The 14,951-nt window shown below is 41.8% G+C and overlaps 1 protein-coding gene across 1 annotated transcript; it reads right to left on the minus strand.

Annotated features, from left to right (window-relative positions):
* Positions 1-4,176: 4,176 nt before the first annotated feature.
* Positions 4,177-14,735, minus strand: LOC147640325 (protein FMP32, mitochondrial-like). Its single transcript, XM_086779209.1, has 10 exons — positions 14,355-14,735; positions 13,157-13,288; positions 12,816-12,875; positions 6,103-6,179; positions 5,952-6,008; positions 5,742-5,808; positions 5,573-5,636; positions 4,767-4,837; positions 4,597-4,679; positions 4,177-4,502 (listed from the first exon to the last, which is right to left on the minus strand). The coding sequence occupies exons 1-8, from the start codon at positions 14,583-14,585 to the stop codon at positions 4,782-4,784; spliced, it is 744 nt and encodes a 247-aa protein (XP_086635335.1). The 5' UTR covers positions 14,586-14,735; the 3' UTR covers positions 4,177-4,502; positions 4,597-4,679; positions 4,767-4,781.
* Between the last annotated feature and the right edge of the window lie 216 nt (positions 14,736-14,951).

Genomic DNA, 14,951 nt, shown 5'->3' on the forward strand with positions numbered 1-14,951 from the left:
GATTAGTGCCACTTACTTTGCATTGCTCATGCATCATAGTCGTTAATTCTTTGGTTGCCTTCGCAATTGTATCTTGTGGATCATCCTCTTTCTATTATATCTGCTTTTAGCTATTATCCTGTGGATCAACCTCTTTCTATTATACCTGCTTTAGCTATTGGATCTAGATATTGAGGAAGAGGATTCATTATCAGCATGCTTATCATTATAGTCTAGCAAATTCTCTATTGTAGCAGCTCTTTGAAAGCATTCATCCAAGATTTTTGAGGACTCCACTACTTTTAGTATTTGCATTCTTGTGGTTGAGACCACCAAATGACTTATTTATTTAATCCCTAACCCCTTGATTTCACATCCTTTGAGAACTTGGAAATAAGAGTTCAAAGCCTTGTTATATAGTCTCTCATATTATATTTCTTTTCCTCTAATTCTCTTAGTTGGAGGACTAGTTAGCCCCAAAAATCTATAGGTTGAAACCTCATGTAGGTGGCTTAGGTTCTCTCATATCTTTGTGTCCGCTAGTATGTCCTTGTGCCAATTACATGATATACTCACCATTCACATTGAGAATGGTCTTGCATTATCTCCCTCCTTTTTACTTCAATGTGGATAGTGTTATATCTGTCCCCACTAGCATTGTGCCAGTGGTCTCAAAATGTTGCAAGTTCTTTGATGTGTTAAATAACAAAGTGATGTCCACAATAAAAATAAAGTTTGCATTGAACAAAATCCAACAGCAATAAGAATCCAAAAAGTTCTCTCTCTTTTCCTCTAGTGTAAGACCCCAAGTCCTGTCAATTGGTGGCTCCAAATACAACTTGTTCAAGTTGTGTAGATCTCTAGGGTATGTACTAATAGGACAGATATATAGTGTAAGACTCCAAGTCCTATCAATTGGTGGCTCTAAACACAACTTTGTTCAGGTTGTGCAGATCTATGGGGTATGTACTAATAGGAAAGATATATAGCCTTTAAATATGCATAAAGAGAGGTGAATTGAGCTAGTTGATTCATCATGTTGAGGTGCTTTCTTTTCCATAGCTAGTTACACCTAGAGACCCACACTAACATCATGTTGTCGAGCTTCCAACAGAAAAAAGATGCTCTACTTGCCCATGCCAATGCTTGCACACTAGCAAATATAACTCTCATTCATACAATGAATAACATCCTCCAAATGTCCCTTGTGGAGGCTCACAACGTAGAAGAGCCCAGTCATGGGAAGATTACAACATCCCATCTAGTTGATGCAAACATATCAATGTTAGTGGCCCAGAAACTCTTTCAACAGAGGAACTTTTAATGCATGCATCCATGTCCACAAAGTGCTCCAAACAAGTTGACATGTCATCATTATGTACTATCTCTTCCATGAGGCTCTTCTTCCACCTACTCTCAATCGTCCTAGAACTTTAGGTGAGTTGGCATAAAAAACCTGTACGAAAAGGGAAAGACCATGTGAGCAACAGTAACATGTTCTAACAGTGTCACACTTTGTCAATGCCAACTTTTAATGGTAAGCTATCCCTGTCTAACAGACCACCTGGGTCGTGATGTGGACAACTCTCGTCCTTTGAATACCAATGTTGCACTTAGTTCCACTAAGGATAAGCCTATGCTTCTTTTGCTTGGCCTTTTTCTTGTCTGGGTAGTCATTGGCCATGTGACCCTTCTTATCACAATACCAACATTTGATCTTCTTCATTCTTTCTTATCTTTGAGGTAGTGTTAGCTTCAAAAGTTGGTCCTCTCACCCCCATATAGACATAAATGTCATGAAGCCTTAGTAAGCCTTGGAAAATTGATTTAGTAGTAGAGTGGTCATCTATGTGGCCTCAATCTAAGTTGTTCCTCTCACCCCCATAGACAAAGATGTCATGAAGCCATAGTAAGTAAACCTTTGCTAACTGATTTAGTAGCATAGTGATCATCTATGTGAACGCAATGCTAACAACTCATCCCTTCACCTGAGTTTGAAATCAGGTAGAGCTGGCTTTCAAGATTGATGACTCTTCTGAGGGTACTAGTCTCAAACTAGTTTTGTAAGATCTTCTCATGCTCTTCCAAGTCTGTGAGCACGTCCTCAAGGTCATCATCATTGATGTCGTCCACTACCTTTGGCTTTGGCTACGTTCCATCGACTACGTATATAACAGCCTCCCAAGTAACCATCAAACTTGATCGGCTCAATGACGAACCTTCTCAACCACTTCTCTTCGCAAACTTTCTCAAATATGTTCACAACGCGATGCAGGCATAATTGATATTGTAGAGATAATCGCTCCTCTTCGCAAACCTTCTCAAATCTACCCATAATGTAATGCAAACATAATTAATATCAATAGAGAGGCTATCGAATGCCTCTATATATAGTACCTAGGATGTGCTCGAATAATAATAGACTAAACAAAAGACTAGGGGGTGTAGCTTTCAAGCCTATCCGAGGTTGTATGGACACATGTTTGGGTCCTATAAAACGAGAACAAACAAGGTGTCTCAAAAAGATCTCCTTCTATTCTCCTTCTATTCTACCTTGTCTCAAAACGATCTCCTTCTATCCTAGAGTGTGGTCTATCAATATGCATCCTATTCTAGAGTGTGGTCTATCAATATGCATCCTATTTGACATGGTGCCAAGTATACATAAACTACCTCACATAAAGGCCATTGATGTAACACATAAAGGCCATTGATGTACAAACTATGGTTTCTCATTTTCTAAGTAGAGAGCTCTCAAGCCCCCTAGTGGATGGCCCTTTCAACCTCCAAAAAAACATATACACCCAAAGTTTATTAGTTACAACACGAGTAAAGTCACGGGATATTCTTTCACTCCAAAAAAGGTTGCACTCACCTCAACCCTCCCTACCTTTTGAAAGAACCTCCTTTTATGATTAACACAACTCTTAGAGACTTTTGTTTACAAAAAACTCTCTTTAAATATAACTCTTAAAAAAAACCCTTGCAAGGAAATATAATCAACACAAAAGAAAAGTCAAACAAACATATGTGAAAGAACAAAAGAACTTATATTTTTCCTAAAGACAAACTTCTACTTTTTGAGTTTTGCTTTGCAAACATAGTAATTTTTTTTAATCATGCCACATATGTGATATAAAACTTCATGTTTATACATACATAATATATATATATATATATATATATAATTAACACCTATCAACTGGAAAAAAAAATTGCATACTTCTCAAATTATTGTATAAGCACAACCCATAAGTATTCTCACATTCTTCTCAAAAGCAGGGCTACACCACATTTCTAAGCCAATTTTAATTTCAAGCTTTTTTAGTTTATTTGCCTTGTTATTTCATGAAATTTATAAATCAACCTTCAGCAATTTTAAGATTGAAGCCACTTTTATGGCTCAATTACAAACCTGGTGCTAACTCCTCCAAGAGCCTCCACTTGCATCCACAGCTACCCTTTCAATAACCACTTAAAAAAAAGCATATGTTTTTTAAACAATACTTTCACTCTGTTCATGCATGCTAAATAAATGTACTACCGTAGTTCCAAGCTTTTTGTGTTAACTTATACACGAAATGTTATAAATCAACCTTAGAGCCATCAAGCCTTGTTCTAACTCCAACAAGGTATCCATTTATCAACTCCTCTACTCAATGTAAATTTTAAAATTTCACTTCGTTAGGCACAATCCCAATGTTCAGAACTGTAGCCAAAATTTGTGGGACAATGTTAAGTACGCTCATCGTTTCTCTCATAAGAAAATAGCAGAGGATAATGTACCTTAAGCGACCACCATGAAAAAGGTATGAACCATGACTGAACCATCAAGTAGCACCGAAACAAATTCACCATGCAAGCTTTAGCATCCACTTAACCAAAATCAGAGAACTCAAAATGATATCTTATGTACATAATCGTTGGCAATATGACCAGCTACATCAAGATGTCAACTGTAAATAAACAATGAGATCTTGCATAGGTTGAAAAAAACATTCCAAAATTCAAAAGATTATATATTATTAGTATTATTATTATTATATTTTCATCCAACAAGAGCTAAGATGCAAATTGAACAAGGTTAACATTCTCTACAAGGATGGCCTTTCTTTTGTGGGGAAGGAGGGGAGAGAGAGAGAGAGAGAGAGAGAGAGAGAGAGATGAGGATGAAAAAGATAAACATATGGACGAAATGAAGAACAAAATAAGTGGTATAGAAGCTTTTGAATATTTGTAGAACATATTTTTTTTTAAATTCCTTTTTAAGGCAGCAAGAAGGGTCATGCTCTAGTGCCAGACTGCCTTTGTTGGCCGTTCAATGATTTTCTCATCATGGGCATCCTCTTCCTCCCCCAAAAAACGGAGAAGAACCAAAAAAAACCTGCCTCTACCAAACATGTCACTAGTCCTGGACATCTTTTGTCTAAGCATATCTTCAACTCCGCAAACATCAGAGAAAGAACCGGAGATACAGATACAAATGAAAGCCATCGCCTTGGGATTGCAACACCAAATTTGATCTGCATAAAACAACAGCTTTTAGAAGCAAAACCCCATTTAATGGTCATGTAAATACTTTAAAAAAAAACACATCTCAAAAGTAAGTAACAGCACCTTAATTTTGGAAGAACACTAGCATCCTTTTACAGCACCAAAGAATTGAGGTCAAAATATGAGACGTGTGGTAGAAAAGTTAACTGCACAAAAGTTTTTTTGTTTTAATGATGAACCACCGTGTCTTAAAGTTCCAAAGAAAATATAAATCACTACAGAAAAGGCAGTACCTATACAGCAAAACTTCATTTAAAAATGCGGAGTAATGCAAGGCCAAGAGCATACACTGAGACAATGGTACCTGCACCATATAGAAAAGGTCGTGTTAATCATTACCATATCCACAATACCTAATAAAACATGTAAAATTATGGGCTTTGTGCCTTTTGTGGTGCCTGAAATCCCTGTGACAACTTGACGGTGAGTCCTTGATGCACTCTTCTCATATGTGCTTACGTGCAAAACAGTACTTCTGATGTTTCTGGTTCTCTGCTGATAGGGGGAAGAGTGCAGGGATTAGAAACTTCACAAAGAACAGACAAACAAAGCTAGAGGTTTGGATTTGGATATGACAGCAAGAGCAAACCAGCTAGGAAATAAGGCAGGAAGGCAGGTCTTCTGGCGAAGCATTGAATCCATGCATCTCCAAGGACATCGAGACAAGATGCTAGCAGGACAACGCTTTCATTGTGACTCCATGAGTACAACAGAGATCATCCCAACAAAGCAGTCCGAGGAAGCTGCCTCTTCATGACCAACGGTGGAGGAAGGAGTTTAAATCATTCTCTCCTATAGATCAATATTCACAAGGCCCCCTGATTAATCTAAGTTCTGTAGGTCTATAACTGTTAGACCTTAAGGTAACCCTTAAAAGTGTACTCCAAAAAACTGGAATTGAACTCTATACATGTATGTGTATAAATAAATAGAACCCAACCAGTATGCTTCATGTCCTTCCGTGATACGAAAGAGGGAAGTTTTGTTTAAATCACTCTGGATGGCCACCAATAGGCAGAAAGAATGGTTGGAAGCAAACCTATGCAATATTTGATGACCTCGTATTTTGAAGCTTCCAATTGCGTTTTCAAAGCATTGATTTCCTGGATGAAATATCAAGCCAAAAAGGTGTTGGCCGTTCACCTTCAACCAAAAGCCAAACGTGAAATTCAACACTAAAAACTGATACAAACCAGATCCAAACTCACCTTGTCAAGTTTATTTGTCAAACTAGACGTCTCAGCACTTTGATTAACTAACTCTTCTTTGATACGACTGCAGATACAAGAGGTGCTAATATATTATGAAACAATTCAACACACAGGTTCCATTTCTGCCAATCTAATATGACTAATCAAAAACTATTTTTTTCTGTGCAAGTGGCAGGGCTTCCACATCAGATTAGGTTGATACCTTACCCCCTTTCTAGGTTCAGATCCAGCCGTTGGCCAGCTGTAACTTTGTCCATCTCATACCTGTTAAAACATTGCACCTGCAGTGAGTCCCACGGAAAAACAGGGTTCAATTGAATTTTGCCAAGATTGAGTCTAATGGTAGCCTCACACCAACCTTATTTCACTTTGTAGTTTCTCAATATCAATTCGCAGCTTTTCAGTCTCACGCTGTGTAAACAAGACTTTTTTCTCCTGTAAGCGATACATAGTAAGACATCATGAACGCAGCATGCAGCAAGCAAGCTCTCTCTCTCTCTCTCTCTCTCTCTCTCTCTCTCTCTCTCTCTCTCTCTACCAGAGGACATTACGGGCATTCAGACAGAGACACCTCAGGGGGGACCCTCCATTGTCGCCTACAGATCGCAGGCTCTTGAGGCACCAGATTATCCACTTGATCCAGGGAGGAGAAGTGGAGGGGCACGACTTCTTCTACTATTATGGTGCACCTGACGAGGGGGCCCAGCCCTCATGAGTACCTATATGGCATGACATGCTTCTCATGATGTACACTTATAGCATGCTGCATAGCTTTTTGATTTTCATTTCAGTTTCAGTTCTAGTTTCACACATTTCAGTTTCATTATGCTTTCCGATGAGGCTCCCGAGTGCATCGACTTATGTAATCATGTATGCTCGACATGTGTCTCATGGACCCGTTATGGTCCTTCGAAGACAATAATAAAATTTCATTTCATTTCATTCTCTCTCTCTCTCTCTCTCTCTCTCTCTCTCTCTCTCTCTCTCTCTCTCTCTCTCTCTCTCTCTCTCTCTCTCTCTCTCGCATAGCGGTTTATTCATCAGGCTCCTAAGCAAGAGATCCCTGGTTCAAGTCCCATTACCTCCACTTTGGTGTTGTCATACGGATCATACATGGTCCACTGGCTTGGCTATAACATTAAAAGACTCTCTCTCTCTCTCTCTCTCGACAAAGATATATTAAAAGATTGGAAGACCGATTGGATAATATCTCGTTACGTGAGCAATTTCTCGAATTGGGAATCTCCGACTCATCTAATCAATATGAAACACAATGTAATCGATCCGATGAACCGACTCGATTCTTAGGGGGCGCTTCATCTGGGACCCTATGCTTCTGTTCCAGCCGGATCATAACATTCCTTCCTCGCGTCGTAGTTTATTAGCGAAGCAAGAACTGGTGCGGAGGCTTTACGTCCATGCCACATGTTAGGGGATACCGATGGGGGAGAGCTTGTAGACAGGAGACTCGTTCAAAGCATAGAGGACGGGGCTCAGGAGGAGTGGCAGTATTGTTTAGAGAGGAGCTGCAGCCACTGATACATATAGTCCGTAGAGATGAACAGGCTAGGTACATGTGGCTTAGACTGAGGGCAGAGACCGGCAGATATCTCTACATTGCTATATGCTATTTGGCTCCTAGTACATCAGTGTATGCATCACCTAGCGGGCAGTCTCCCTTTTCTATTTTGGATGATGACATTTGGGAGTTCTCCAGGGATGGTGACATCATTCTCTTGGGAGACTTCAATGCCAGGACCGTCCATAACCAGACAGTATTTTATGATACCTCAGAGGAGATGTTGAGGGAGCTTGATGTTAGGGATATGGGCCTATCTAGACTCTCACAGGATGAGGAACACATTGAGTATGGGCGGTATTTGATAGACATGGGGACTGCACATGAATTGGCCATCCTGAATGGCCTACAGAGATTCCCGACAACGGGCGGTTTCACTTGCTTTCCACATCGGCATGGTGCTAGTACAGTGGACTATGTTATGGTTCAGCCCAGTCTCATTCCCTCTTTTCAGGATTTTATGGTAGGCACTAGGCCGGTTGGAGTAGCAGCGTGGATCATGCTATCTTGTCCTTCACTCTTACATTTTAGTTCAGCACAGCTCCATTGGGACAGGTCTCCACACACACGTTATACCTTTACGAGGGAGACTGACACCGTGTACACGGATGAGATATACAGACGCTTATGTGCCGAGGAGCCGGGACGGCCATTAGATGAGCTCACTCAGATATTGATAGAGACGCTTCATGCTACACCATCAGAGGCATATCCCCATTGTCGGCCTACACGGAGACGATCTGGGAACATGCCCCAAAACAGCTGGTATGATGAGGAGTGCAGAGAGATGAGGATCAGATTACAGAGAGAGGTGCTCATGGGTGTTACCACTCACAGACAGTCACAGATTACCTTCCGACGCCTAGTGCGACGGAAGAAGAGGGCTTATCTTGCTCAGTTAGAGAGGGATTTGTATTAGTTATTTATGAGTCAGGACTCAAGCAAGACATGGAGACTATTCCATGAGCATTCACCATCACCAACCATTACCTCCACATAGATTTGGGGTGAGTATGCAGCACCCTGTACATAGCACCAGGACAACCGCCCCTACCAGACCCATCGGAGCCATGCCCAGAGACATGTGCTTTCTGTACTGCTGAGATGGTAAGGAAAGCTATTGACAGGATGAGGACTGGGAGAGCATATGATCATGATGGTTTGGTAGCAGAGCACTTTATTCATGCCAGAGATATGCTTGCAGAGCTTATTGCTATGATGTTTAACCAAGCCATGTGTGAGGGTTTTTCTAAGACTTGGAATATGTCCACGATTGTGTCTATCTTCAAGTCAGGCGATCCCATGCTTCCTGGGAATTATCGTACCATCATGATTGGTCACACATTGGCTAGATTATATGCATCTATTCTTGAGCAAGTGTTGAGTAGATGGGCAGAGAGAGAGGGCATACGTGCATCAGGGTAGGCAGGGTTCAGGAGAGGTTTCTCCACTCTTGACCATATCTTGACACTCAGAGCTATAATTGAGGAGGGCAGATCATATGGCGGGAGGATTTATTGTTGCTTTGTGGATTCCCGCAAAGCTTTTGACACAGTACCGAGAGCCAGACTGATGCGCAGGAGTTGAGTAGATGGGCAGAGAGAGAGGGCATACGTGCATCAGGGTAGGCAGGGTTCAGGAGAGGTTTCTCCACTCTTGACCATATCTTGACACTCAGAGCTATTATTGAGGAGGGCAGATCATATGGCAAGAGGATTTATTGTTGCTTTGTGGATTTCCGCAAAGCTTTTGACACAGTACCGAGAGCTAGACTGATGCGCTATTGTCCAGCAGCTTCTGTCCAAAAAAAGTGCAGCAAAAGAGGGCTGCAAATCTGAAAACGCAGCAGTGAAAGGGGCTGAATATGGGGCAGCAAGGAAACGCTAGACCTAGAGCGATGATAGTATGAAAGAGTGCACAAAGCGGAAGCAAGATGAGCGCTAGAGTGTGCTGATCTGAGAAGTGCGAGAGAGAGAGAGAGAGAGAGAGAGAGAGAGAGATGAAGCTAATAAGCTGAAAATACTGCAATGAAAGCAATCCCAAGCAAGAGACAGAATAGTCTCATAAGTGAAGGATACAAAAGGTGATGCTGATATTGCCTTTGTAAAAGGCTCTTGCTACATAACGTGATGTTCATTGTCTGATGTCTCTCTCTCTCTCTCTCCGTTACTCTCCCTCTCCTATGTTTTGCTTCTGCATTATGCAACTTTATCATGGTATTAGTCGCTTAGCTGACCGGCACTTCAAGGCGGCGGCGGTGAGTTTCCTTATTGCAAGAAGTTCAGCACTTTGGGAGCAAAAGAAGGCTTGCGTTTTTGCTACATATGCAGCAAAGGGCTGCATTTTGTGCAAATTTCCGCACGGCTGCGTTTTTCCTCACCACTCGGCTGTTCTGTTTTCATCCTGAAGGCTGCGTTGTTCACATTGGTGGCAGCGTTTTCTTTTTCTTCTAGGGTGCTGTGCTTCAGTTTTGGGGGCTGCATTTTTGTGGTGGCAGTAACTCTTTCTCCCCTATGCTATCTTCTCCATCATCCGTCGTTGGTGGTGATGCGTGGGCTGCGTTTTCAGCCATGTGCAGTAGTGAAGGTTTCTTCCCACGTGCTTCAGCCTTACCTTCGCTTGAGAGGGGGCTGTCAGTCCTATGCTTTCGCGGTGTTGGCGTTTGGAGAAGATCCCTGGGTGTTTTCCGGTAAGCTTTGGGGGACTGTTTGCTAATGTCCAGCCCCTTTCTCTCTTAACGTACCTCAAGATCTCAACCCGTACCTGAATGCGTACCTTACCGTACCTTTCCACCTTGGCTCCAACTAGCTTGAACGTACATTCTCTCTTGATGAACGCTTTCATCAATACCCTTGAGCCTTGATGCCTTCCACCACACGAAGTAGCAAGGTAGGGAAGGTGATCATTCCCAAAGAAGCCACTTTGCATCAACACTCTCGTCCTGGTCACATCGTTGACCTGTTCAATTCATAGAGTTTTGACAGACCCAATTCCTCAAGTTTCTGCCTACACTCTCATGTCATGTGCACTCTTACTGTCATGTGCACACGTTAATCCGGTGCCACATAGACATGATTATTCCTTACAGCCGCCTTAAGGGCAAAGTTAGAGGTCGTATATGGGTAGTTTGGAGCCAATTTGGTGGCCCTATAGGTGCCCGGACGTGCATAAGACATGCACCAATGGTTGGGACATATTATGGGCACAATATGAACACATTTTATGACATTTTTTATGCCTTTTTATAGCCTGAAAATTGAAAACCAACCTAATTATGACTTTCTATCACTATATAAAGGCAAGTCATGGTCTTTTCTATTCATTCAAAGACAGAGATTGCAGAGCCAAGGCCAAGGACATGCAGTCTAACAATTTGGATCAGCCGAGTACATCTCCAAATCAGCGTTTTCCATTAATGCAAAGTGAAGAACAGTAAGCATAAGTTTATTTATAGCATTCATAGTCTAGATCTACATTGGATCTATGACAATCATTGTAATTACTCATTCATTCAGTAATATATAGTAGGAGTAGGTTAGGTAAAGAGTCTCTCTCTTCTCCTTCTCTCTACTCTCTGTCATGAGAATGTGATTAGTGTTAAGTCTTTATTGCTTTGCGTTAATCATCATTAAGCACGCTTCCGCATAGTAGTCATGTTACATTGGTATCAGAGCATGTCTAGGTTGTTCCTAGGAAAAGTTTTTCATCAATGCTAGGTTTGTATGTAAATCAGCAAATTAGGGTTTGCGTTTTTGCATCAAATCAGTCTTTTTGCATCAGCTTTTTGCTCATTGTCAGCATAGTAGATGGGGTTCATCTGCTCAAATGCCATACCACGAGTTACCCAATGATGTACACAAGCACCCTCCACTGAGGTGGGCGTCGCCAGATGAAAGGACTCCACATCCCCCTCTGAAAAAAGATGTCGGATTGATACAAGCCCAACCTGATTTTGATCCAAATCCAAAAAACTATGGAAGTACCATTGTGTCCTAGGCATGGTTAGCAACCACAGATCCAAACATCCCACTGGGTCCAAAAAACCATCCTCCAAAACAACAAACTTGCAGAACTGGCAAGCGGAGAGGCATCCTTAGAAGCATCACAAAGAGAGGCAGAGATAGACTCCCCAGAAGCATCACAAAGAGAGGCAGAGATGGACTCCCCATAATGAGGAAGGGAAGCAAGAATATAAACTGCAATGGTACCAAGATCCCAAGAATCCGCAACAAACAAATGATCCATGTGAAAGGATCATACCTCACAGGCAAAACACCCTCCTTTCTCTGCAAACACTGCAGAGAACATAGGCTTGGACAAAATAAACTCTGCTCAGGATCTCTGAAAAGATCGCTACTCTCCTCCAAAATCTGTAAACTCCTGTCACAAAAGAAAGTCTCCACAGAAATAAAACAGCTCCCGATACTGATCCTCAAGTGAAGTAGCTGGAGATGGGTCCCCTCTGAGTGTAGAAAACTCCTTTGGGAAGTAAAACGCAGCCAAAAACACTGCTTTCCAGTAAAAAACAGCACTCCACTGCCAACAAAAGGCAAGGAACATGAAGAAACTGGGTAACTGTGAAAGGCCAAGAACAAAACACAGGTATAGATGCTCCAAAATCAATAAAACGCTGACTGAAATCAGAAATTCAATGTCCTCCTCAATTACCAAACTGCCCACTAAATTGGGGATGAATCTACCCTCGTTTGACCTGAAACACAAGCTTCTTCGCGTGTAAACGCAAATCTATCCACCTACTGAAAACGCAAAAACGCAGGAGGGAGAGGAGGAAGCATCCAACACTGTTCTTCACCGGCGCTCCGATACATGATAGAATGCACAGCGGAAGAAGGGAAAGTGGAAACACGAGAGAGAGAGAGAGAGAGAGAGAGAGAGAGATGGAGAGGAAACACAGGTATAGACCTGCTCTCAATATTATCATCCAAGAATACATGTTCCAAGCACGAGGGGAGAAAGCCTCGTATGTGAGGGACTACAGCAAAATAATGCTAAGCAATGAAAAAGAGTGAGGGGTATGCCGGCTATATATATGCCCAGATGAGGGCAGCCGAACAGCTCACTACTAGGAAAAAAATGCCCAAGACTCCATAAAGTGGGGATAAAATATGGGAAAAATATGTGAGGGGTGACCAACCCCTCTAACTAACATGGTCAGCCCTAGAGGCTAAAATAGGACACCATACAGGAAGCCAGCAACAAGGAGATGATGTCTAACAAGGAAGAGGTTAAGCATGAAGCACACAAAATGCACATAAAGCTATGCCAATAGCCTAAAGCTAAATAACTGAATGTGTCTAGCACTGCATGACCACATCTAGTAAAAAATGTGTAGCCAACACAAAGCTGCCCATGAACATAAACTGGGTATAGCTCGAAATCTTGACCCTATAAATACAGAGTCACAAGCATGATAAAAACTGCACCACTTTCAACCTTTATTAACCCAAGGAAGAAAACGAAACCAGGGTTACCTGTGAGCTTTGTACATCTGTCTGCAGCTTTGAGAAAGCAGCTTCTTTCATCATATTGTACTGTTCAAGCACCACAACAGCGGTAGCATCACTAGTGCTGTGACTACAAAGAAGCTACACAAAATTCATAAAAAGAAGCGTCCACAGTAACACAATAATCATCTTAAGAATGAACACAATAATCATCTTAAGAATGCACCTACATGACAGTAATAGACCCTGAAAAACAAATAGATTACAAACTCGTTACTGTGTGATGACTGATTGAAGTCCAAACTCTGCCATGCATAGAGAGAGCAATTTCAAAAGCAAGGCTTGATAAAAAAGAGTATCAGTTTTACCTTTTGTAACTCGGCCTTGGATACAAAGGAGTCTGAAACATTTTGCAAGCAATCATTGAGCACATCTGTCATTGCTCCAGTTATGGCCTCTGCCTGATTTGCATCAAAGCCTTGTGACTCCAACTTACGAACCTGCAAAAAAAATCAATACCATAAAACTGTGACTACAGTTCATCCCATGAAACAATGGAGACTCTTTCCTACTTGTCCCAACCACTTATCCAAATTTCAGCATGAGAATCATAGTACCATTCAACAATTAAATGAACTTACTCATGCTCCTATCATTTGAATTCATCCACTTATAATCCAACTTCATGATAACTTCAACTATATCAAAAGCTTACACTACTGAGGTGCATTACACATATGGCCCACATTTTTGGCTGGGCAAACTTTGGATGGAGGTATGCCCCAGTCCGCCTACTGTCATCAAATGTTTTGACAAAAAGTGAGGTGTGGTTATGTGCAACATAGATAATAGTTTTAGCATCATAGAGACACTCTTTTTCGGCCATAGTATCATAGCAATGAAACGCGTTTCATACTTGATGTTTCGTTCAGGCATTTGAAACGCATTTCATACATTTTGCATTTCACTCTATTCATATTGGACTTAATGCTATTTGAGAGCACTTCTGTAGCATGTTGATCTATGCTGGCTGTCTCTCACCGTTTGAAAAGCAGGCAATGCATGACTTGTATGATAGAATGTATGTTTTTTTCACTGACCCATAGTTGTCAAGCTTATTTATGCATGAAGTAACATATCTGGCATAATTTTAGACATGCCTCCGACCTCCCCCCCCCCCCCCCCCCCCGCATGAAACGTTTATGAAATGTCTGGGATTTCATGAAACATCTGCCTACTATGGGCCATGGCAGATCCATTCGATACATTTCTTCTTTGATCGCTATATATTGGATGTATTGGCTCTAGGATGATACTAAACCTGCCCGGTCCTAGAAAACTTGACATCTGAGAGGTGACGCCTGTTGGCTTGTTTGGTGTAGACCTCTTGTGCGTTACTGGTTGCTCCAACTTGCCTTACTGGTGATTGATATAGTTGAAGATACAAAAAATAAGAAGGGATTTTAGTTTAAAGATAATTCACAGAAAGGTCACAAAATCGCCGACCTCAATGCTAAAATATAATATGTTAGACACAGAGAAGAAGGGTGACTTCAGGATTCGTACCAAAGCAAGGGTGTCAACAAGCAGAACTCTCTTCGAACCATTGGAGGCCGGTGAAAGCTGCGATATGTGCCTGCAGAGGCCCCTCGGTGTGAAGATTGGCGATGGCGATCGCGACGGCGATGGCGATGGCCTGAACTTTAGCTCTGCACAGAACAAAGCGACAGGAGCACGAGAACGGCGACACACCTTTGAGACCTGTTGCACCAGAGTCCTTACAGATGCCGTTCCCATCAAAATCCGGCTAACAGTGTTAGAGTTTAGGGTTTGCAGTGTTAGGGTTTAGGGTCTCCACAGTGCAAGGGTTAGGATTACACTGTGCAGGAAAACCTGGGCGCAAGAAACGACCTTGTCACGTGTCCGAGAGAGTGGGCGTAAAGAGGTTCTTCATTGACACGCAGGCCGGGCATCATTTGAACTCTCGCCCGCAAACGGCTACCGGTGGCCTGGCCGCAGGAACACCCCCTGCCAAGCGGTGCGTGGGTGTATGCATGTATTTAAAATATTCATATATTTTTAATTTTATATTTCTTAACACAATTTTTTACTCTCCTCTTGTATATATATGTTTGGATTTCTGATTTAAAACTTTCCTCTCTC

This window comes from Cibotium barometz, chromosome 3, assembly GCF_041138505.1.
Source record: "Cibotium barometz isolate CiBa-2024 chromosome 3, ASM4113850v1, whole genome shotgun sequence".
Lineage (NCBI taxonomy): Eukaryota > Viridiplantae > Streptophyta > Polypodiopsida > Cyatheales > Cibotiaceae > Cibotium > Cibotium barometz.

Coding starts and splice junctions, on each gene's coding strand:
- LOC147640325 (XM_086779209.1), bottom strand. CDS start 14,585: ATGGGAACGGCATCTGTAAGGACTCTGGTGCAACAGGTCTCAAAGGTG. Junction 6,180..12,815: donor CAGATGTACAAAGCTCACAG/GTAACCCTGGTT, acceptor TATCGCTTACAG/GAGAAAAAAGTCTTGTTTAC. Junction 6,009..6,102: donor AAACTACAAAGTGAAATAAG/GTTGGTGTGAGG, acceptor ATGTTTTAACAG/GTATGAGATGGACAAAGTTA.